The following is a 20,340-nucleotide window of genomic DNA, read 5'->3' as shown; positions in this document are numbered from 1 at the left end:
TATTGTAGTTCAAGGGCAAGAGACGCGATTAAGTTGAATGAAGAAGTTAAGTTGATACCGTACAATGTATTTTTAATACTACAATTTAAGTATCCATTAGTGAGCGATCGCCCTAAATTGTTTAAGTGTGAATCACGAATTAAGAACTCATCAAATGGGCTTACTTTATGGTCTTTTAAAGATATGCCTCAGAAAATAGTATCTTAATAACACACATTAACTGGGGGGCAAGGTATCTTTATGAGTGTGTATTTGAATGACCAAATACCGAAGAGATCTAATAATAGACTATATAGACTAGCTGATTGATTATCTTATTGGCGCCCGGACATTTGTCATTCTATTGGCGTCGGTTGAGTCTCGAGTGGCTGGTAATTAGCTGACTTTGCTTATGTAATTACTTCAAATATTTTAATTAACAAGTGGCAGCTAGCAGGGCGTATGCGCAATGTCGTATCTCTTACCGGCTGCACTTGGCCAATTAAATCGAGTGCTCCACAAGTTTGCTCATTTCCAATATGCGATCGCCAGTGGAACCCGAAAAGGAAACGAAAGGTGTTGACCTTGTCAGCTGGGGCCAACACGCACCGCGTTCGGACCAAAAGACACATGGCTGGTCTTACCCGGTTTGCCTTCCCCCAAAGAAAACAAAAGATAATGCAAATATGTGTGAAAACCCTTCTGAAGATCAGAAGCCGGTCTTAGGCTGGCTGAAAAAGTGAAAGTTAAGCCATGCTTAAGTCGTCCCTAAATCATTTCAAGTTCAAGGTTGCACTTGGTCACTGGTATTTAAGCATTTTCACATTCAAAATTGATATACCCACAGATGCATACATATACCTTTTGTGGCCCGTATAAACATACATATCCATATGTCGCATTACGAATGTATTTTGACCACTGTACGTGTCTGTCATATTATTAGCATGGTTTGACCACTGTGCTTGCAAGACGCAGCTGCGCAATGAGCTTGGTATATTGTGAGGACATTCTTAGAATTTGACTACAACGTAGAATATGACTGGCGCCAAAGTACCGTTACGAGTGAGGCGACAGCGTTGTCGCGCTGTCGCCAAGTGTAGTCCAGCTAGCGTGTGTAAAGGATAGATCGATGCGTAGAAAATACGATCAGTTGCATACAGACAGTCGCGCACGCCGGTTGGAATTCGCTTCACTCGAAAGGTTTATTTGCTAATATGGAAGATCAGGAGCAAGAAAATGCCAACGCTGCGACACATACATATATATTTGCGCTAATTTCTTGACATTTACCGCTTTCATTCAGGGGTATTTTGTTGTTGCCACACTTGATCACCAAAAATTATGTCCATAATTACGCCGATGTTAATCGATTTTTAAGTTGTATACCCCAACACAGTTTGCTCGTTTTTGTGTTTTTTGTGGAGCGGATTATACAACAAATATTTAACACCTTGCAGACAATGGAAGTTGGGTTTTTATCGCCGTTGGATTACTGGCCGACTCGCATTTGAATTGCTTTTCAAATCCACTCGGTAAATTAAATCGTGTAGATTCCATTCGACGGGTAATAACCCGTCCAATGTTGAAAGTCAATAAAATATCAAGTTTTAATTTATATTTCGTGCGCATGTGTGTGTGTTTTTATTCGCTGCCAAGCAGCCCAAAAGTTTGCATTCAAAGCACTCGCAGCAACTGCATGTTATTATCTAGAGCATGAAATCCGACTGACCGCCTCACTGGAAACCAAGTGGACTGAACTGAGCCGGACAAGTGGCTGGTGGCCAAGAGATTGCTAGCACCCCAGAATCTATCACATAGTAATCCCCTCAAGACGGCTTTCGAGTGCACTGCGCTCGTTTAAGGGGGGATTATCATCACAGGGTATTTATAATTAGCTATTAGTCATTGGCTGACATTATTGTTCCATTGAATGTTATCCATGATTACTTTCATAAGCAACCAGATTAATTATTTGACTTAGGAGTATGCAATTTGTGAAACAACTACCTAAATAAATGAGTAGTAACTAGTTTATTCGTGACATGATTTTGTCAGTGACAAAAAATGGCCCAATTTAATTACATATCCCATTCACCGCCACTCCACCCACAACAATCCGTTGTGCTACTTCCCCTTCTCCCAGGCTCGAAAACCGCCCAAATGATTCTGTCTGCACTTGCCCAATCATCCCCGTTTCCGCAACTAATCTGTCTGCAGAGTATTGCAATTTACCTAAGCAGCTCGAAGCCACAGGAAAAAAGCGGCGCAGCAGCCAATGAAGTCAATTACTCAATGCCCCCCCATTTTCTTGGATACCTTGGCTGGTGGCGAACAATTGCCGCTCAAAGTTGAAGTTGAATTGGCGCTGACTGCAACCGAGTCCGCCCTCTTGGCTACTGCGCGCCACTCGGATTCCGATTCAGACTAATTTTCTTGGCTTCGAGAAGAGCACACACACACACACACTCGTGTGTGCAATGTGTGTGGTGCAGTTGGTCGGGCAAACAGAGTGGCGAATTTGGCCGTTTTAAAGCGAATATCGTGAAAATTGTTCCACTTCAGCAGATGCCAGCTATTCACAAGGAAATTTACGTCTACAGAAAAATGCTTTTAGCATTAGCATTTAGATTACGAAATTCTACTTAGTTAGCAACTACCAATAGTTTCAATTAAAGTATATAATAGATTTCCATGCTCTTCAACCAAAAGGAATCAAAATAATCCTATGTACAATAGTTTTAACCAGCCATTCAACACAAAAAGAAATACTTAATTTGTAATATTTTCTTAAAGGCGAAATATAATATCATAATAATATCATATTGTGTGCAAAAAATCTGCTAGTTTTCGATACAATTACGGTAACTTATATGCAAATTTTACCAACCGCATTTTGGTTAACAATAGTGGCCATCACTGATCGGCGGATCACGTGCAGACGGCCTCAGCGGGCGGGAGAGGGGATGGATGAAGGGTGAGCGACTGGGGCGACTGTCGTCGGGCGGTCGCGTTCGTTTCTTAAGTCATTCGTTTTGCCTGACACTAAACTGTTGCACTAAAGTGTTGAGTTTGTTTTGCTGGTTTGCTGGCTGCTCTGGCTTGTTTGTTGTTGTTTGGCGCTTGTCGATTTTACAGCCAAGTTTGTTTTGGGCTTTGTGTATGTTTTTTTATATATACATTTGGCGCTCGTTGTTTTTCTACATTTGCCATGTAGTTGGGTCAGGTTGCAGATTCGAAAGTGGGTCAATTTATTACTGCAATGAATTGGTAACGCTGTTGATGCTGTTTGTAGCTGCTGGCAGGGCTTTTGCTTAAATTTAATTAACTGCAATCATTTGTTTTGCCTGTTCACTGGTCGCGGTGGGCGTGTCACTCAATTAACTCCGACAAATTCGAACACATTCCGCGGAAGAAGCTGGCTTAGGAGATGGGGGAAGGTCATTCCCCGCGGCCAATGGACCAGGAACGGACCCATCAGCTGGATGTGGGTTAAATGTTAGCCCATGTACTCGGGCTAGACCCATGATGATGAGCCTCACATTGCACATTGCATAAGCCGCGTGCGCAGCCTGCAGCTGGAAAATAGTAAAATCACACTCAACAATATTTCTTCTTGTTCATTAAAGAACTTCACAACATTAATTTGTTGTGACCATTGAGAAAAATAAAAAGTCGCATATGTTTTTAGAATCTAAAAGGTATAATCATCCATATTGCTTTAAAGGCTTAAAAATGTCTGGAAAATTGTGTTTCTCTAAATGGCTTTTCAAATCTATCACCTGCTAAATTGCATTCACCGAAAAGTATTAAATTTTAATGGAACTTGTATAGTAACGTTTATCTTTTTTACTCTCTGAATTTTTTCCCTGTGCACAGACAAAAGCAAATGGTAGAGTGCAGGCCATAAATACGGCACGGCAGAGTGCTCAAGTGCCATGTACAAGCCATTAGGGAAGACATGAACGATGCTGCGCTGCAATCCGTTTTCCTTCGGTTAATGTCTTCGATTTCAACTCGGATTTTATGTGTGAGAAATCCACCGAAATGGTAGACTGTCTGTCTGATACGCATTTTCGGTCATTCCGAACGTGTTTTATGTGCAGCCTGTGCAGATAAACCAAGGCAACAGAAGCCAATGAATTGCCAATGTGGGAGTTAACTCAACTTCCAGTTCGCAAACGACCCATTGAAGTTCCACAAATGAGGAGCCATCTGCAGAAACTTCATGAAAGAATTAGTAGAAGCACAGTAGGCCCTGAGAAGCTTAAAGCTTTTTCTTGGACCAACAGACTTATCGAATTTAAGATTTAAAACCTATTTCAATTAGACTATACATGTTTTAAACATAAATTTGTTCAATATTCAAAAAACTCTTTTGTGGATCAAAAAATATTTTATTTTAATGTTAATTTAATTAAATATACAATTTTGAAAATTATTACAATTTATATTTAAGAAAGTGTATCTTTCTCACGCTATAGTTTATTTGTATATGTAAAGTATTTTACATAGACTTTACCTTACTTAAAGCAGTTCGATAACTGATCGTGTATGAAAGTTTCTTGGAAAAGCTTTTTAAGCTTTTACAAGCAGTGCAACCGTTGTATACTATTTGTATAAAATTTAAAAATATTTTCAATTTCGGGTGCATCATAGAAATACTCTATGCGGCTTTGGAAATTCTATTCGCATCGTTTTTGTTTCGATGTCGTAGCTATAATAATAGTAATAGTTTTATTATAGTTAACAATTGAAAATCATACGGTTATAACAACGTTTAGGCTTTCCTTTAACAACTTTCGGCTTTACTCCACACTTGCTGTGTTGCTATCTCTGGTGAATTCCATACACCGAATCCCGCCTTTTCTGTTCTCTCTTGTCTCTGTCCTTTTATTCTGCTGTCGCTTCTTCTGCTGCTTCTCTTGTCGCGCTCTTGCTTGGACCATGCTTTTCTTCCGCGACCAATATTTCCTTACATATGCATGTATTTACATACAGAGGTGGTCAAAAGTATTTACACAACGAGCTTTTTTTTCAATTAGTTGACAATTGAAAAAAAAGCTCGTTGTGTAAATACTTTTGACCACCTCTGTATATATTTTAAGAAATTTACTCAAATTGTAAATATGCCTGTCTTATTCACAGACAAATTCCGATAAAATATTTTTTTACATCATTTTTCTTTATTAATATTGCATTCATACGAGTAGATTGAAAAACTAGTGTTATTTAAAACAATCTTCCCAAATCTTAATAAATATCATCTTGGGTGGACTCCACCACATAGAATTCTCATAACGACGCAGATGGATTTTCCTGCTATTCATGTATTGGAAAATTACCAGCTGTTTTGGAGACTGGCGCCTCCGAATGCGATAATAAACTGAAATCCAATCCGCTTTGTGTGGCCAGCAAAACCCGAGAACAAAGTAAAATCAACAAATCCAAGTCGCCAAACCGACTCGCAATAATCGCTCGATGAGTCCCATGAAAACGCACACTCATCAAAAATCAGAGAAACGCCTTTTTATTCAAGTATACATTAATGGTTTATTAACTAATAAATAACGCAGGCCAGGCGAAAATAGGCAAACCAGATGGGGGAATCCAAAATTAAACCAGCTGAAAGGGGGAGATATGTAGGTGGAAAGTAATATTGATTGGCGATCGCTGGAGGGTCAGTGCTTATCGGCAGTCGCCTCTTCTCCACCTTTCCCGATCTCCAAAACTGTAATCGATTCCGTTTTCGCTGATTGTTCGCCTTGGTACACCTAACCTCTTATAGGCTATGTCTGATCGGCTTTCGAATGCACAGACAAAGCCTAGTAGAGGCTAGATTTAAAAGGAAACTTTAGTTTAAGAACGATGAGATTTGGATAGTGGCAGCTTTTCTTTCGTTTTATTTGTACATTTTTTTTGCGAATTTTTTACGATAAAAGCAAAGCATTTGTGCCACTTTCTTTGCAGTGCTCGGAATCTGGATTTTTTCGTTGCCGTCTTAATTTATTAACTTGTTGCCGCCGTTTCGCATTTCGTGTTTTGCGTACTGTTCATGTTTGATCTGCTGCCCGTTTTCGGATTTTTCTTTAATATAAAACTGCCACGTCTTTCACTCGCGACTTTCACTTTTGGGGCTCGTCAAGAGCCGAATTAATTGCAAGCCAGTCGAAAACTGATCAGCGGGCGATTGTCGAGCGCCCAAATGGAACGAGTGCCGCCTCGCAACTGATTGCGCTGCGTATATATAGAAACTCGTAGAGCCAATGTTTGCCAGAGTGCGAGAGCACGCCCTCGGCCAGCAACAACATAACATACACGATTATGGTTTGTGCATTTAAAGTTCAAGTTCAAAGCGAGACGGCGAGAATGCGAATTAGAATTGCTAGAATAGCGCAGAGAATCGAGAGCGGGGTGCGAAAAATTGAGAATGGAGAGACAAATGGCCAAGTGCACGTACACCGCCGAATAGAAGAGATCGCTATCTACACGGCGAGAACGTTTGGTTGGTTAGAATCAATCTCGATTTTTATGGATTGGGCAATACCCTGGAGTATTTCTATATATATTAGATCTTTTCTATCTAATTATAATTTCAATGGTTTTTATCTAAACATTTCTGGCTTTCAAGTACAACTGGAAAAATTAACCTCGATGTCAACTAAGCTATCTTAAAATTGTTATAACAACCGAGAGTTTGAAGAGTAATATAAGCTATCTGTGTTTCGTATTACTTTCATTGCATTCTTATTAAGTTTAACAGATTTTCCAGTGTAGTGCTTTCTATTTCGGACCGGCCTTTGCTCTCTTTCCTTCTCTCCGATTCTTCTCACTCTCCGAATGTGTGAATAGAAAAAACTAGTGCTAGTTTCGCTGCTCTTTTTGTTGTGTTTGTAGTTTGGGCGGCAAAAAGTAATCCATGTCAGTAGAACACTTTCGATTTTAATTTTTTTGTTCGCTTTTGCGGGCGCGTCGCGTTTCTTTTTTTTCATTTTTTTTCTTACTTTTTCTGCGCTAATTGCTTGATACTATTTTTGATCGTGCTGTTGTAGATTTTAATCGTACGTTTAATGGCCAAACTTTCACTTTGCAAGTCAGAATTGTGAATTTCACTAGAACTTTTTGGTATTGATTATTATTTTTTTTATGGGTCCTTGGCTATTTCTTATTTATTTATTTTTTTTCTGCTGCCAACCGATCTTGACACTTGCACAGTTTTGGTTTTAATAAACCCGAGTACGAAGTGATTTTATGCTTTTATACTCTCGCCAGCGCAGTCGGCAGCGCAGTCGGCGTCAATGGCGGCCATTGCGTGCATATATATGTATGCATATATACATATATATATGTACAAGTACATACACATATGTGCGTGAGTGTGTGTGCGATCGCTTCATTTTATTATTTTGTTTGACTTTTTAATATGCGAGAAAAGTACGAAAAGTAAAGCGAACGGAACGAACGGCGACGGAATGAGCAGTTTGCATCGCCCGATCGCCGCTTTATATATTTGCCTGATCCGTCGCCGCACACGCACACACTCTCGCAGCCGCGAATATGAGTTACTTTCGGTTCGAGCATCATTCTTTTGGGGCAGCGGCAGCACTGCTGCTTCTGCTCGTATGCACTCCTCGTTTTTTGTCTGTTTTGGCGACCCACTCACACACACACGCTCGCCTGGGGGGCTCTTCCTGCAGCCTGTCCCGCCCACTCCAGCCCCCTTCTCCACACACACGCACGCACACTCACGCAGATCCCCTCTTTCCACAATGGCGGTCAAGATTGTGGGATCTTACGCATTAGGTTGCTTATTTATTATATACCATTGGGAATGACGAAATAAGTTATGAATCTTAAATTGTTATTTTTTAAAATCATAAATATGCTAAGTGACACAATTAGTGATCAAAGTTACCGTAAAAGGGCTTCTAAGATCTCCAAAAAGGGTGCAACAATTTATTTTTCAAAATATTATTCCAGTATATTTTGCAGTTACTTCTTTTGCCGCATAATTTTGAATGCCATTTTTGGTGTTTTGATGTTATGACTCTTTTTACAAGCGCCACTAGTATTGCGACCGCCATTGTAAGCCCCCAGACGCGTCGCTGCCACTGCCTCTTTCTCTCCAGGCCGAGTTTTTGCCGTTGGGTGTTGTCTGCCTGGTTGTTTCGCATATTTTTCGGCTTGCATTTTTTGCTGGCTACTTTCCTCTCTCCGAGGGCGCAAATTAAGTTCGAGTCATTAAACCGGTCAACTAAACTAGCGTGGCATCCCAAGCTTAAGATCAGTTGGCAAGGGGGTAAACAACAAGAGGAACATCTTGATCACTTGTGGTCACTTAAACGCTTTGTGCAGGGTTCCGAAGTTATTGACCGACTTTAGTGTAATCCGAGCACCACTGACATTCAATGCCTTCTTCTTCTCCGAGGAAATATGGCACCATCTGATAAATGCGCCAGATGAGCGGAAAACATAGCTGTTCGCACTTGAAGGGATTGGTTTTAAAAATAAAGGAGGTGCTGCTAAATCATCGTTATATAATACACACAAGTGCAGGGGTTTTCAATTATTTAAAACCCTTATTACTTACCATAATTAATCGAGTAAACTATGTCACCAGCATTGCACAGCTGCAATTAATCAGTTCATTGATTCTATATATGTATGTATGTATTTATGACATGGCTTTCACTCCGCCTACTTAAGTGCAAGTACGAGTATTGTTAGGTCCCGAAAAAGAAAGAATTGATAAATTAACTTGAACTCTCTCCACACGCGCAGCCGTTAATTATACGCCATGTATATCAGTCGACGTTCCTGTTTTTTGCGACTTTTGTCGGTTGTCGAGTGCCTTTCGTGCCGTATTTGTTATATTCTTATTCTGGCGAATGCAATGAACTCGGCTTGTTTATTTAAAAATAAAAATACAATTTGCAAAGAAATAAAAAGATCGCAGAACAAAAATCGAATCAACAAACAAAAGGAATTCTTTGTTTATGGCATTGCCAACCTGTGCTCATGTGCAGAGGCGGATAAGGAAAGGCACTTCTAAAAAGGGGTTATGGGATTCATAGCAGACTAATAACAAACATTATACAAAAATACATGGTTTAAATACTAACTTTTAGAATATCACAACTTAGAACTCAATGGAAACTCTCATAAGGTGCTGATACATATGTATATGTTGCTGAAGAATTCGCGATTCGCGAAACCCCCGTTAGAATCCACCCCTGCTCCTTAGGGAGTGTGAGTGCAAGGCCCGATTGCTATCTCTGTTACACACGCCTACCTAGTTGCTCTCCAATTGGGGCGCAAATTGCAATTTCGGGTTGTTTTGGCTTTCGGATGGCGATTTTAGAGAGCCGGGTTCATTGGCATCGTGTAGATTTTGTTTATCAGTCGAAATACTTTGCTAACAAATTGCAGTCAATGACATTAGCCGCACAAAAAAGCGCACAAACATGCAGGGCGGATGTGGCAATCGCTCCGTCTCTTTCCTTTGCGTGGGGGGAGGGGGGTAGAGAGAGAGGAAAGGAGGGCGCAGGAGGAGCAACCGAGATGGCGAACAGGTCACGCAAGCGTACAACAGTTTATTCATCTCGCATCTCGCCAAAATGCGCAGCAGCGGAATCGACAAACTTTCCGAAGCCCCATCGATAAAGTGGAGATAGAAGACTGTCTTCTGCACACTTGTGCAAATCTCCGGGAACAAGAACAAGACCATGGCGATCAAAAACAATGGCACTTTGAGAAAAATCGTGCTGATAATATGATTAAGAATTTCTGTGGTTAAGTTACTACTACTATAGAGGTAAATTCTGTTACTATTCTAATTTTAAAGTTTAAGGATAGAAGTAGCAGAAAAATAGGTTCATCCTTTAATTAGGTTACGAAGAACGAAAGTCTTGTTAGACTACGATCCGATTTCTTTCCGTGATCTTCACTTTTTCGGGTTCTGTTTGTCCGGAAAAAGACGACGGCGGGGGGAGTACGAAATGGGGGCGCTGGGGGAGTGCCACTGCAAAATTGTTTAATTATAAGAAGTAAAAAACGAATCGCGCTGCTCGAGTGAGAGCGAGCGAGAGAGCGAGAGCGAGAGCTGCCGAGATGCAGATGCAGAGCGAGCGAGTGAGGGACAGAGATAAAGTTTTTGTTGAAGGACACACACGGTCTTTAAAAGTGAGTAATGCACTGGAGGTTGTTGACTCTATTTGCATCCCGCTCGCTCTGCCTGTTGCCATCGTCGCCTTCGTCGCCTTCGCCTTGTGTATTTTTTATTTATTTCTTTTTTTTTAACTTTTTTTTTATTTATTTTTATACTTATTTTGCACTGTCCACTGGGCTCGTCGTTGTTGTTTTGGTTTGCGCTGCTGCTGCCGATATTGTATTCAGTATTCGTATCTGTGTGTGGAGAATCTTTTGTTGTGCGTTTTTATTTTTTGGCATTGCAAGTGTGTGTGCGTGCGTGTGTGTGTGTTGTGCAAAGTCAAAGTGATTAAACTTTATGCGCAATTTATTTTGCATTCACCACAACAGTAACAGCAACAACAACAGCGGCTAAGCCAAAAAAAAGCAGGCACAAAATTATTGTTTAATGCTAATTTAACACACGTCAAGTGCTGGCAGCCAAAAAACCTGGCTGACAAAATCGCGTTTACAGGTTCCGACAATCGCGAAGTGAGATAAGCGTTGTGATAACCATACACCGCGCCGAAAATGGCGCCACTTGCCGCAAATTTCACCCATAAACTTGGCACCTTTAATTTGCAATTAAAAATATAAAAGGGGTACAAAGTTCTAAGGGAAGAAAATGTGTTTTAAACAGGGTATTGACTTTGGCTCATTCATTCGTTTTTATTTATTTTGTATGATTGAAAGGGAAATTAAGAACAGGTACTACATTCATAGCATTAAGTTAATGGCCACAACTGTTTTAGTCGCTGATCGGGAAATAGAAATGGCATAAATGTAGTCACAATCGCCTTGCAACATGACAAAAGCCATTGGAATTTGTGCATATTTTCCGGTCTGATTGACTCGGCGACTGTACGAATGTCGCACGTCGAGGAGAACAGCACATGTGCCTGGATGCGGGTGCTAAGCACTGCTCCTCGTCCGACTCAGAAGTTAATTTCACCCTTCTGTTTGACGGCGTGTTTTTTTATCCAGAATTGGGGAACTGCAGTTGTGGCAGCCGCACAACATGCGGCTAAATGTTGACACCCAGCAGACGCCACAGTCACCGCAAAAACGCAAAAACGCAAGCCTCGGGACCTCTGGTCCTCTCAGAGGAGGAAGAAACCTAATGAGTGGGATGATCCATCCATTGGGGTGGACCTTGTCATGTAAGATTCCATTTACTTTACAATTAATATGGGTGCTTCTACATTGAATGAAAGTTTCCAAAAGTAAGCAATAAAATATACCCAATTCATCAGTAAGAAACATAGCCCCCTGACATATTTTAAGCTTAGTTTTAACCGAAATATAGTGATAATAAATAAATAAGTTCCAAATGAAAGTTCATCGTTATATTTAATTAAAATTAACTTCGTTAGCGCTCCATCCCAATCGCGTGCAGGCCAGGTCCAGATGGGCACAATATGTTGCTGCTCCTTCTCCTTCTGGATGACGCCGCTGGCTTCATGGCCACAGTTGCAGTTGCAGCACTCTTTATTATTTCTCCCAGCTCCGGCTGATCTGGCTGCCTCCTCTGCTGTTAATCGTCTTGACGGCGCAGTCACATTGTGCGTGCTGCTCCCAAGGCCAGTGCCATATTTTACACGAGTGACATCGCCGGGCGAACTTCCGCCAGTGCTGTGGCTGCTCCTCATATAGCATATATTGCATACATAGCATATATACCCCGAGCCCGATCCCGATCCTCGTCTTTGTGCGTCAGCGCTGGCACTGCATTTCACGGCTGTTTATATCGCTACTCCCCCACACACACACACACACACGCACATCCCGATCGTTTAACACCCACTGCAAGTGGAACTGCAAGTTCCTCGAATATCCACACGGCCAGAAAATTATATGGTATCGGCAATGGCTTGATTAATAACATCCAAACAGGAAGAAAATTATATACGTCGCAGCGAAATTGATTAATGGCATTCTTAACCCCATTTCGCGTGAGCCGCTCCCCATGACGTATACGCAATATTTGGGGCATATACGATCATTAAACCAACTAGATTGTAGAACATAACTATTTTATATATCTATAACTTTTAAGTACCTAAATAATGAGGAAAATTGCTGACTAATCGTGAAAGAAGATTTCATTGAGAATTCCATTTTTATCTATGGGATTTATTCAGGAACAGAGAGAGCTTTATGATGATGATCGTTGCTTTATAGCATTATTATGGTAGGCAACAACTTTCCTCGACTCGACTTTCCCCAAACTTTTTTTCCAGTGTGCAATCAATCAGGTAGCAATCGACTTCGACTCTATTGTCAAGGGGTGGGGCTCATTCAATAATCAAACTGCCTACAATAATTGTTACTATTTCTGTTACTACTTATTGAAATTTTAGTATCTTTGTTTTTCCTACTCTTTTTTATTACAATTAATTTTGCAAGCATATTGTTCTTAAAATCATGCGATGCAGCTCAAAAGTGATTTCCTTATTATTTAGTAAGTAGAACCAACGCACCATTTCTAATCCTCATTACCAATCCACCTAACGCATCCATGCAGCGTTTTTGGATTGGCCACAATGGGTCTGGTGATGGGCATCACCTGTGTGGTGATTCCCCGATTGTGGTTCTTTCTGGAGAGGACTTATAGGGTTTTCATGGAGTACACTCCCATCATTTACCAAAGTGAGGATCGCCTGTCGTCCGTTTCCAAAAGCCGACTGAGTCTAGTGGCCAGGAAAACACTTGTCCTGGACATGGATAACACCATGATCACGTCGTGGTTTATAAAGAGGGGCAAGAAACCGGAGAATAAACCGAGAATTGCGCACGACTTTAAGTTCTACTTGGGGGCCTATGAAGCCACCATCTATGTCTACAAGCGCCCCTATTTGGATCACTTCCTCGATCGCGTATCCAAGTGGTACGACCTGACTGTCTTCACATCCGGAGCCGAGATATATGCCTCTCCGATTCTCGACTTCCTGGACGGGGGACGGGGCATCCTGAAGAGTCGCCTCTACCGGCAGCATTGCGTGGAAAAGTTTGGAGTGTGGTCCAAGTCCGTACTGCAAGCCTGCCCGGATTTGTCCAATGTTGTGCTGCTGGACAACTCCAGCAAGGAGTGCAGTTTAAATGCGGGAAACTCCATTCTCATCAAGTCCTATGAAGTCGGCAGTCGCGACCAGGCCCTCATCAACTTGTTACCTTTTCTGGACGCCCTGCGATTCCTGAAGGATGTGCGACCGATGCTCGAACGTTGCACTCGTTTCAAAAGTTTTGCTCAGTAAGATGAAGTTGGTTGTTTGTTTTTTTTTAGGTTCTATTCAATCGTTTGTTAAACTTTAAAGCACTGAATCACACTGGCTTATCATTTTGCACATTGATCAAAGGTCATTGAGTGCTCGTGATTTTTGAAATTTATTCTTTGAGAGTCATTCAGGCATTTAGAGATCTCCACAAAGCGCAATTTTTGTATGGCTCATGGGTTGTTATGAAACAACAGCATTTGGAATCCTTTGGGTGTAATTTAGATTTATATTTTGCAGCAAAAGTGATTGAACATCGCTCTCCACAGCAAGGTGTAGCAACATCTTCCACTGTCTTCGGTTTAGTCATGCCCCAAGGGTCTGCTTAGTCATGTGCCAGCCAGCATTGGAAAGAGTGGAAGGCCAAGTGATTCACTGAGTAAACGACTTCGGCCAAGGCTGCAGCGATATCAGGCCACAACTCATATTAATCAGAGGCTAGTACAATGTGCTCCACTTTATCGGCCAGCGAGTTGCGACAGTGAAAAATGAGCAAATGTCACAAGGATCATAGGGCTTGGCCCGTTCCACCATCTGCATTTCGATCTGAGTTGAAACTTGGCTCGAAACTGGTTTGGCTCAAAGAAAGCAAAAATAATTAAGTGCTTCGAATGCGGCTTATCCATTACTATTTTTAGTTTTTAAACAAATCTAGTGCAAACCAACACAAAAACGCATTATATGGGTTAATGATCAAGTTCGATGTTTTTCCACAGAAATCTTATAGTTCCCGCACCTTACACTCAAGCAACACTATTTTCACTTGACTTCATACCCTGGAGAGCCGCCAATGCGGCTCTGGAGAATCGAATACTTTTCGTGCTAATCCCTAGTCCAGCTCAGCCATTTGGGTGCGGCAATTAAGTCACCATCATCACCACCGGCGAGGAGGATCTTTTTGCAGGGGGAATGGGGGACATTGGCGGTGAAGGGGCTCGCGTTTCCAGCGAAGATCATTATTGCCTCGTCGCGGATGCTGGATACTGGATGCTCGAATCTCGAATCTGGACGGTGGATGGTGGATGCTGAAGAGCAAGACGTCGGCGGCCCCAAAAAAAAAAGTGAGGCAGCCTCCGCGCGGCGGGGCAAACAAGTTAATGAACCTGCGTCTGGGATCCTTGGGACACTCGAGTGCGGAGTGGAGGGCAGCCCGTCCAACTAGTTTGGCCCTGGTTTTTCGGCTTTGGTCTGTTTTGAGGATCGGCCATGGCCGCGACCGTCGCGCCGCGCCGCGCTGCGCCGAAATCTGTGGCATGAATTCCCTGGAAATGATCGAAATTTCATTTCATTGCGGTACGGCCAGCCGAAATTAAGTTCAACAGCATTCCACCGGTCAGCGACTGTCTGGGCCCGTCTCTTGGCCAAAAACAATATCTTGGTTAGCCGAGCTTAGAAGAAGAGTAGCGCACGTCCTCCTGTACATCAATGGACATCGATTCTTTGGCCAGCTTGCCTTTTCGGGTGCAGTATTTATTATGCATCTGTGGAAATGTATCTCATCGTTAGGTTTCGCAGAAATCGCAGCTCGCAAATGGTGCGTCTGGGTCACCATTTTCCCTAGCTCCATAAACATACTAGATTGGGGTCACCACAAACTAAAAATGCTAAATACTTGGATCTAAGTAAGTTGGCAGATGGCAACGGATTAATTTCCTGTCCTGCGACCAAGTTCCTCCATTATCCTTGGGAAAGGAGTCATTGCCCTGTCGCGGCTCACATTACACAATTGCATCGGCGATCCCGATCGGACGGTGCTCAAGTTACACAGAACTCCAGTGGCCTACTTCCACTCGAGTGACCCGCAATGTCCCCGAACAATACCCTTTGTGCCCAGTCACATGGCGGTCCAGAGAACAGGAGCAGGAGCAGGAGCTGCGTGCAGCAACCCCATTATACCGATCCTGCCCAGCCAGCCAGCCAGCTAGCCAAAGACAAAGAAACCCATTTTGTCGCATTCAAACAGAAATTAATGTAAAACAAAACCCAATCCAATTCCAATTCCAATCCCATCCAAGAGCTCACTGTTGAGAGGGGAGGGCGGTTGGGGGGAACGCGACCAGCGAGGGCATTTAATTTTATTTTTATAACTGACCTCGAACTTTTGTGCAATGTGATTGAACTGCCTGACGATATCTGTGGGCCCTGCTCTGTCCGGCCCCCGTCGCAGTCCCTTTCCGTCAGCGGGACATGCACTTGGAGAAATAATGTAGCATACTATAAGATACTTTCAAAAAAGAAAACATTTGTAGAAGAGATACATTTTGTTTGGTTGCCACCTAAGCGTATACTTAATATTCGTAATGTACTGGCATATACTAAGCCAGATTAACATATTTACAACTTGAAGTAAGAAGAACTTGTATATCTTTTTTTTTTGATTTATTTATATAACAATAATAATATAAATAAAATAAATTATATAAATATTATTTTGCTCAGTGCTGCTGCGATCCGAAGTGCAGCATTTGCATGCAGACTGCATACGGAGCTGTTGATCGCCTCCAACTCCGATTCCGATTTGGAGAGCGATTCAGGGACCGAAACCGAGCCTGGATGCAATCCGCGGTTGACAAACAATATGGAAATTTTACTGAGTGCGCTGAAATAAAAGGGGAAGCGAAAGCGAATCTTAAATGGCAAGAGGCGTTCGTTGGCGAGGGGGCGGTGGTCGCGGGGTCGATAGTTGCAGTCGTCAGCGGGGAACGTTAAATGCATAATAAATGTGCGTTCTAGAGGTTGGGAAATAAAATGCGTGCAGCGACGTTGACGCCTTGCACTTTCAATGACCAAACAGAACGATAAGAAAGGCAGAGATATAATACACTGAGCCAAATTAATACATGTTGTTTGAATACATGTAAAATCGATTAGCAGCAAGTAAAGCTGAATGAACTGTCGAATTATAATTCCTTAAAATTGAAATAATTCAGTAATAGTTGTATTTGTATGAAAGTGTGTTCGTTCCTATCTAATCATTGTTTGAATTCCAAATTTGTACTACTTTTAAATAAAGAAAGGCGGGTGATACCAAACAGTATATGGTACATATGTAGGTTCGACAACAGAGTTCTGATTGACTTTGTTTGCCGAAACAATTTGAGAGCGTCAAAGATAATGCGAATAAAATGGAAATGGAGAGGGCCCTCTGAAATATGTACATCCACAAGTTCTTTATCAAAAATTGCTCTGTGGCTTTTGCGTTTGCTGCTGCTGTGCAAATATTTAATACATTTTTTGCGCTCGCCAAAAGCGCAAAACAAAAGAATCCAAAAAAAGAGAAGACGAAGAAGACAATAAATAGAAAGCAGAGGCGTTGGCAGCGAATGCCAGTCAAGCTTTAATTCCCCAAGCAACAACAATATGGGAGCAACAACAAAACAGCAGCAGCGGCAACCGCAAAAAGTGCTTAGCTGACGTCATTTGTCCTTGAATTCGTATATTTGCCGCAAGCCCAAAGCGAAATTCGCAAAATTCAATGCACTCGCCAGCTAAACAAAAAAAATAAAAGAGCAGATAAGACGACGAAAAGGCGAAATGAGAAGCGGAAAAGAGTAGCCGCACGATGTGAAATTTTCATTGGAATTGCAAAATTCATTCGAAATGTGAATTTCAATGGAAAGCCAAGAACATCACTCATTATTTGTACAATTAAGGTACATAAGTAACCTTTTTGTTTTTGATTTTAAACCTTCTAAATTCAAATCAAGGCGCCAAAACCAAAAAGCTCTTCGCCAGTGCTGCCAAGCAATAGTCGAGACGCACTCCCAAGCAGGGTCGCCACTCTGCCAGTTTTGAACAGTACCGGCATTAGTGTGGTCAGCAACCATGCGTTTTTAAAAAGCAGTTGATAATTTGCCGTTTTTTAGTCACGTTCACACTGCGAAACACAAATTAAATAAAAAAATAAACACGCGCAGTTTTTAATAATTTTTTACCGAACAGTTTTTCTTTGATGCGTACTCGCTTTGCAGGGTCGAGCAAAAGCGGTGAACGCCAGGTGTGTAATGAGCGCAGCGTGTTCCGCTCCTCCTCTTCTATCTTCTCTCCACTTCTCCGTTTTTTTTTTGCCTGTTCTCCGTTGCTGTTGTTCTGGTTTTCCGTTCTTATTTTCTGGTTTTGCGTAAGTTTAAATAAGCTGCAAACTGTGAACATATTACGGAGCACATTAAGGCAGTACGTTAAACGTCGGCTGTAATATCCGGCTTATCGACGCCCATTTATCACCTGCCCTTTGAACCCAAGCGGAATTCAATTCCGGATCGCGATCCGGCCCTGAAATCTCCACGTCTGTTTGCTTATGCCTCTGATATACTAATCTCCGGAGCCCACGCGTATCTGAAGTTGACAGTCGGCCGTCGGTCGTTCCGCGCTCCGCAGCAGTCAGTTTCGTAATTAACTTAACCCGTGTGCTTGTACGTCTTCTTTCCCGCAGAAAAGCGACGTAAATCGATAACACTACCCTCGGCCGCGAGCAGTAAGCCCACACAACACACTCCACACCGCACACCATAAAGCACGCACCATACAAGCCGCAATGGGTCAGACTCTATCGGAACCGGTGACCGCCAAGGAGTCAGCGTACTGCCAAAACGCCGCCTACCGCGTGGGCAGCTCCTGCATGCAGGGGTGGCGCATCAACATGGAGGACTCGCACACCCACATCCTCTCGCTGCCGGACGATCCGGGAGCGGCCTTCTTCGCCGTCTACGACGGGCACGGAGGCGCCACGGTGGCCCAGTACGCCGGCAAGCACCTGCACAAGTACGTTCTCAAGCGGCCGGAGTACAACGACAACATCGAACAGGCGCTGCAGCAGGTGAGTCACGGCAGAGTCACTTTTAGATGGCGGGATTGGCGACATTTTTAGATCGCTGAAGGCAGTTGGAGTACCTATGTATATGTACTCCCCACATGCAGTCTTTTTTCGGCTATGCACGGTATCGATTATGTCCTTAAATATATGAGAATTGGAAACCAAAGATTTACATATTCTGACATGAAGCGACTCATTTCAACAAATAGTTACTCATCTGCATCACAAAGTTTTGTTAAGTTTCATAGACAAAAAAACGAATGATAAGTAATGGGATGAAAACAACTTGTTAAAACCTCTATACTTTTATCTTTATAAGTCTCACGTTTATTAAAGTCATATACTTTTTGAAAACACATATAAACAACAGATAAACTTGTGAAGATATCTAAAATGTAATGCCATTTAAAGTTACTAGTTTTGAGAACATGTAAAGCACTTCAAGCCATTCTATTTAATGCTTTACTCATATATGATGCAATTGCAGGGCTTTCTGGACATCGACTACGTGATGCTACGCAACAAGACATGTGGTGACCAGATGGCCGGCTCGACTGCCGTTGTGGTTCTGGTGAAGGACAACAAGCTGTATTGCGCAAACGCAGGAGACTCGCGCGCCATTGCCTGCGTGAACGGACAACTGGAGGTCCTGTCGCTGGACCACAAGCCCAACAACGAGGAGGAGTCGAAACGGATCATCCAAGGCGGAGGATGGGTTGAGTTCAATCGCGTCAACGGCAATCTTGCGCTTTCCCGCGCCCTCGGAGACTATGTGTTCAAGCAGGAGAACAAAAGACCGGAAGATCAAATCGTCACAGGTGAGAATCACCATCTCCATCCATTGTTCTTGTTAAGCATTATCACCTTGTTTCGTGTTCTCCGTGCGCCTATATAGCCTACCCGGACGTGGAGACGCGCAAAATCATGGACGATTGGGAATTCATCGTGCTGGCCTGCGATGGCATTTGGGATGTGATGAGCAATGCGGAAGTGCTCGAGTTCTGTCGCACGCGCATCGGCATGGGCATGTATCCGGAGGAGATCTGCGAGGAGCTGATGAACCACTGCCTGGCACCCGATTGTCAAATGGGCGGCCTCGGCGGCGACAATATGACCGTGGTGCTGGTGTGCCTGCTGCACGACCGTCCCTACAGCGATCTGATAGCCCGCTGCCGGAATGGCAGCCAGGCGACCAATGACCAAGAGGGAGCCGGCGACGCGGCAAAGGATGAAGTCGCCAAGGACGAAGCGGAGGCGGAAACAGATACCGAAACGGAAACGCAAACCAAACCCTGCCAGAAGCAATCCAATTCCGGTCCCATGGACGATGAGGTGAAGATGGCGTCGCATCTAAACAAGACGGCAGCGATCGAAAGCCACTATATATACGATTAATTAGGGTTACACAAATACCGCTTAGGTCAACTCTTTATACTTAACAGCGAAAGTGTTCTTGGTTAAGTTTTATATGCACACAACACACCATCGTACGCCACACAGTCCTTACCAAAATGTTTGCTCCGTTAATTAATAATTGTTTTAACTGTAACCCCACGATGCGTGTATATACATATATGCCTTGTCTAACTATTTAATGTATGATTTACTATGCTTTGTGATGCCCGAGCAAAATGGATAAAAAAGAATTGTATTACTCGTTTAGTATTTATGTACCTAAGCATACTTGTGAAAGTTGTTTGGGACTGATCTTTAAGAAAAAAGTGCAAAGTTTCAAAATTAAAACGAACAAAATGTTTTGTAGTGCCCAAGAAAGTGGAATTTTGTATTCCTTTAAGGGGGAACTAAAGAGTAAGCGATAAATATTATTAGTCATAATTTTGGATGTAGAATCAATGCAAGTAAGATGCACGGATTCTCCAATCCTGTTGCCATGAGTTGAAATACTTTTTGGTGGATCCAAGACGGCTATCAGGTACAGCTTTGGCTCCGGTTGGGCACTAAGTTGGACTGGAGTACATGGCCCCTGTGGGTGTGGTTATCGCTTTATTGTTTTCCTCGGTTATCTACAAAACGGCCGTTCGCTTTATATTTACTGGGGTTTATAATTATATGAGGCATACAGTGGAA

The 20,340-nt window shown here is 42.6% G+C and overlaps 3 protein-coding genes and 1 long non-coding RNA gene across 6 annotated transcripts; 2 read left to right on the top strand and 2 right to left on the bottom strand.

The window, feature by feature from the left end:
- Nucleotides 1-7,893: 7,893 nt before the first annotated feature.
- LOC117140859 lies at nt 7,894-9,147 on the bottom strand. Its single transcript, XM_033303990.1, has 2 exons — nt 8,570-9,147; nt 7,894-8,464 (listed from the first exon to the last, which is right to left on the bottom strand). Exon 2 carries the CDS (start codon nt 8,151-8,153, stop codon nt 7,908-7,910), a length of 246 nt encoding a protein of 81 aa, XP_033159881.1. The 5' UTR covers nt 8,154-8,464; nt 8,570-9,147; the 3' UTR covers nt 7,894-7,907.
- Nucleotides 9,148-12,256: 3,109 nt separating this feature from the next.
- LOC117140858 (CTD nuclear envelope phosphatase 1 homolog) lies at nt 12,257-15,654 on the top strand. Of its 2 annotated transcripts, XR_004459439.1 has the most exons (3): nt 12,257-12,628; nt 12,692-14,900; nt 14,955-15,654. XR_004459439.1 is itself a non-coding variant. In XM_033303989.1 (2 exons), exons 1-2 carry the CDS (start codon nt 12,597-12,599, stop codon nt 13,419-13,421), a joined length of 762 nt encoding a protein of 253 aa, XP_033159880.1. In that variant the 5' UTR covers nt 12,257-12,596; the 3' UTR covers nt 13,422-15,654. The 2 variants fall into 2 exon arrangements, 1 of the variants encoding a protein (XP_033159880.1); XM_033303989.1 differs by having other exon boundaries at nt 12,692-15,654.
- A 1,645-nt stretch (nt 15,655-17,299) lies between these two features.
- Nucleotides 17,300-20,025, top strand: LOC117140857 (probable protein phosphatase 2C T23F11.1). 2 transcript variants are annotated; one of them, XM_033303986.1, is made up of 4 exons: nt 17,300-17,436; nt 17,872-18,255; nt 18,740-19,070; nt 19,148-20,025. In XM_033303986.1, the coding sequence occupies exons 2-4, from the start codon at nt 17,974-17,976 to the stop codon at nt 19,645-19,647; spliced, it is 1,113 nt and encodes a 370-aa protein (XP_033159877.1). In that variant the 5' UTR covers nt 17,300-17,436; nt 17,872-17,973; the 3' UTR covers nt 19,648-20,025. The 2 variants fall into 2 exon arrangements, with proteins under 2 accessions (XP_033159877.1, XP_033159878.1); XM_033303987.1 differs by lacking the exon at nt 17,300-17,436 and adding an exon at nt 17,537-17,559.
- LOC117140860 lies at nt 17,367-17,815 on the bottom strand. The gene is made up of 2 exons (XR_004459440.1): nt 17,664-17,815; nt 17,367-17,581 (listed from the first exon to the last, which is right to left on the bottom strand). It is a non-coding gene; the product is annotated as an uncharacterized LOC117140860 (long non-coding RNA).
- Nucleotides 20,026-20,340: the final 315 nt, after the last annotated feature.

The sequence above is a fragment of the Drosophila mauritiana genome, chromosome 3L (genome assembly GCF_004382145.1).
Source record: "Drosophila mauritiana strain mau12 chromosome 3L, ASM438214v1, whole genome shotgun sequence".
Classification (NCBI taxonomy): Eukaryota; Metazoa; Arthropoda; class Insecta; order Diptera; family Drosophilidae; genus Drosophila; species Drosophila mauritiana.
This window is presented reverse-complemented; position numbering and strand designations above follow the sequence as displayed.

Coding starts and splice junctions, on each gene's coding strand:
- LOC117140859 (XM_033303990.1), bottom strand. CDS start 8,153: ATGCGAAACAACCAGGCAGACAACACCCAACGGCAAAAACTCGGCCTG.
- LOC117140858 (XM_033303989.1), top strand. CDS start 12,597: ATGCAGCTCAAAAGTGATTTCCTTATTATTTA. Junction 12,629..12,691: donor AGTGATTTCCTTATTATTTA/GTAAGTAGAACC, acceptor GCATCCATGCAG/CGTTTTTGGATTGGCCACAA.
- LOC117140857 (XM_033303986.1), top strand. CDS start 17,974: ATGGGTCAGACTCTATCGGAACCGGTGACCGCCAAGGAGTCAGCGTAC. Junction 18,256..18,739: donor TCGAACAGGCGCTGCAGCAG/GTGAGTCACGGC, acceptor ATGCAATTGCAG/GGCTTTCTGGACATCGACTA. Junction 19,071..19,147: donor GGAAGATCAAATCGTCACAG/GTGAGAATCACC, acceptor GCGCCTATATAG/CCTACCCGGACGTGGAGACG.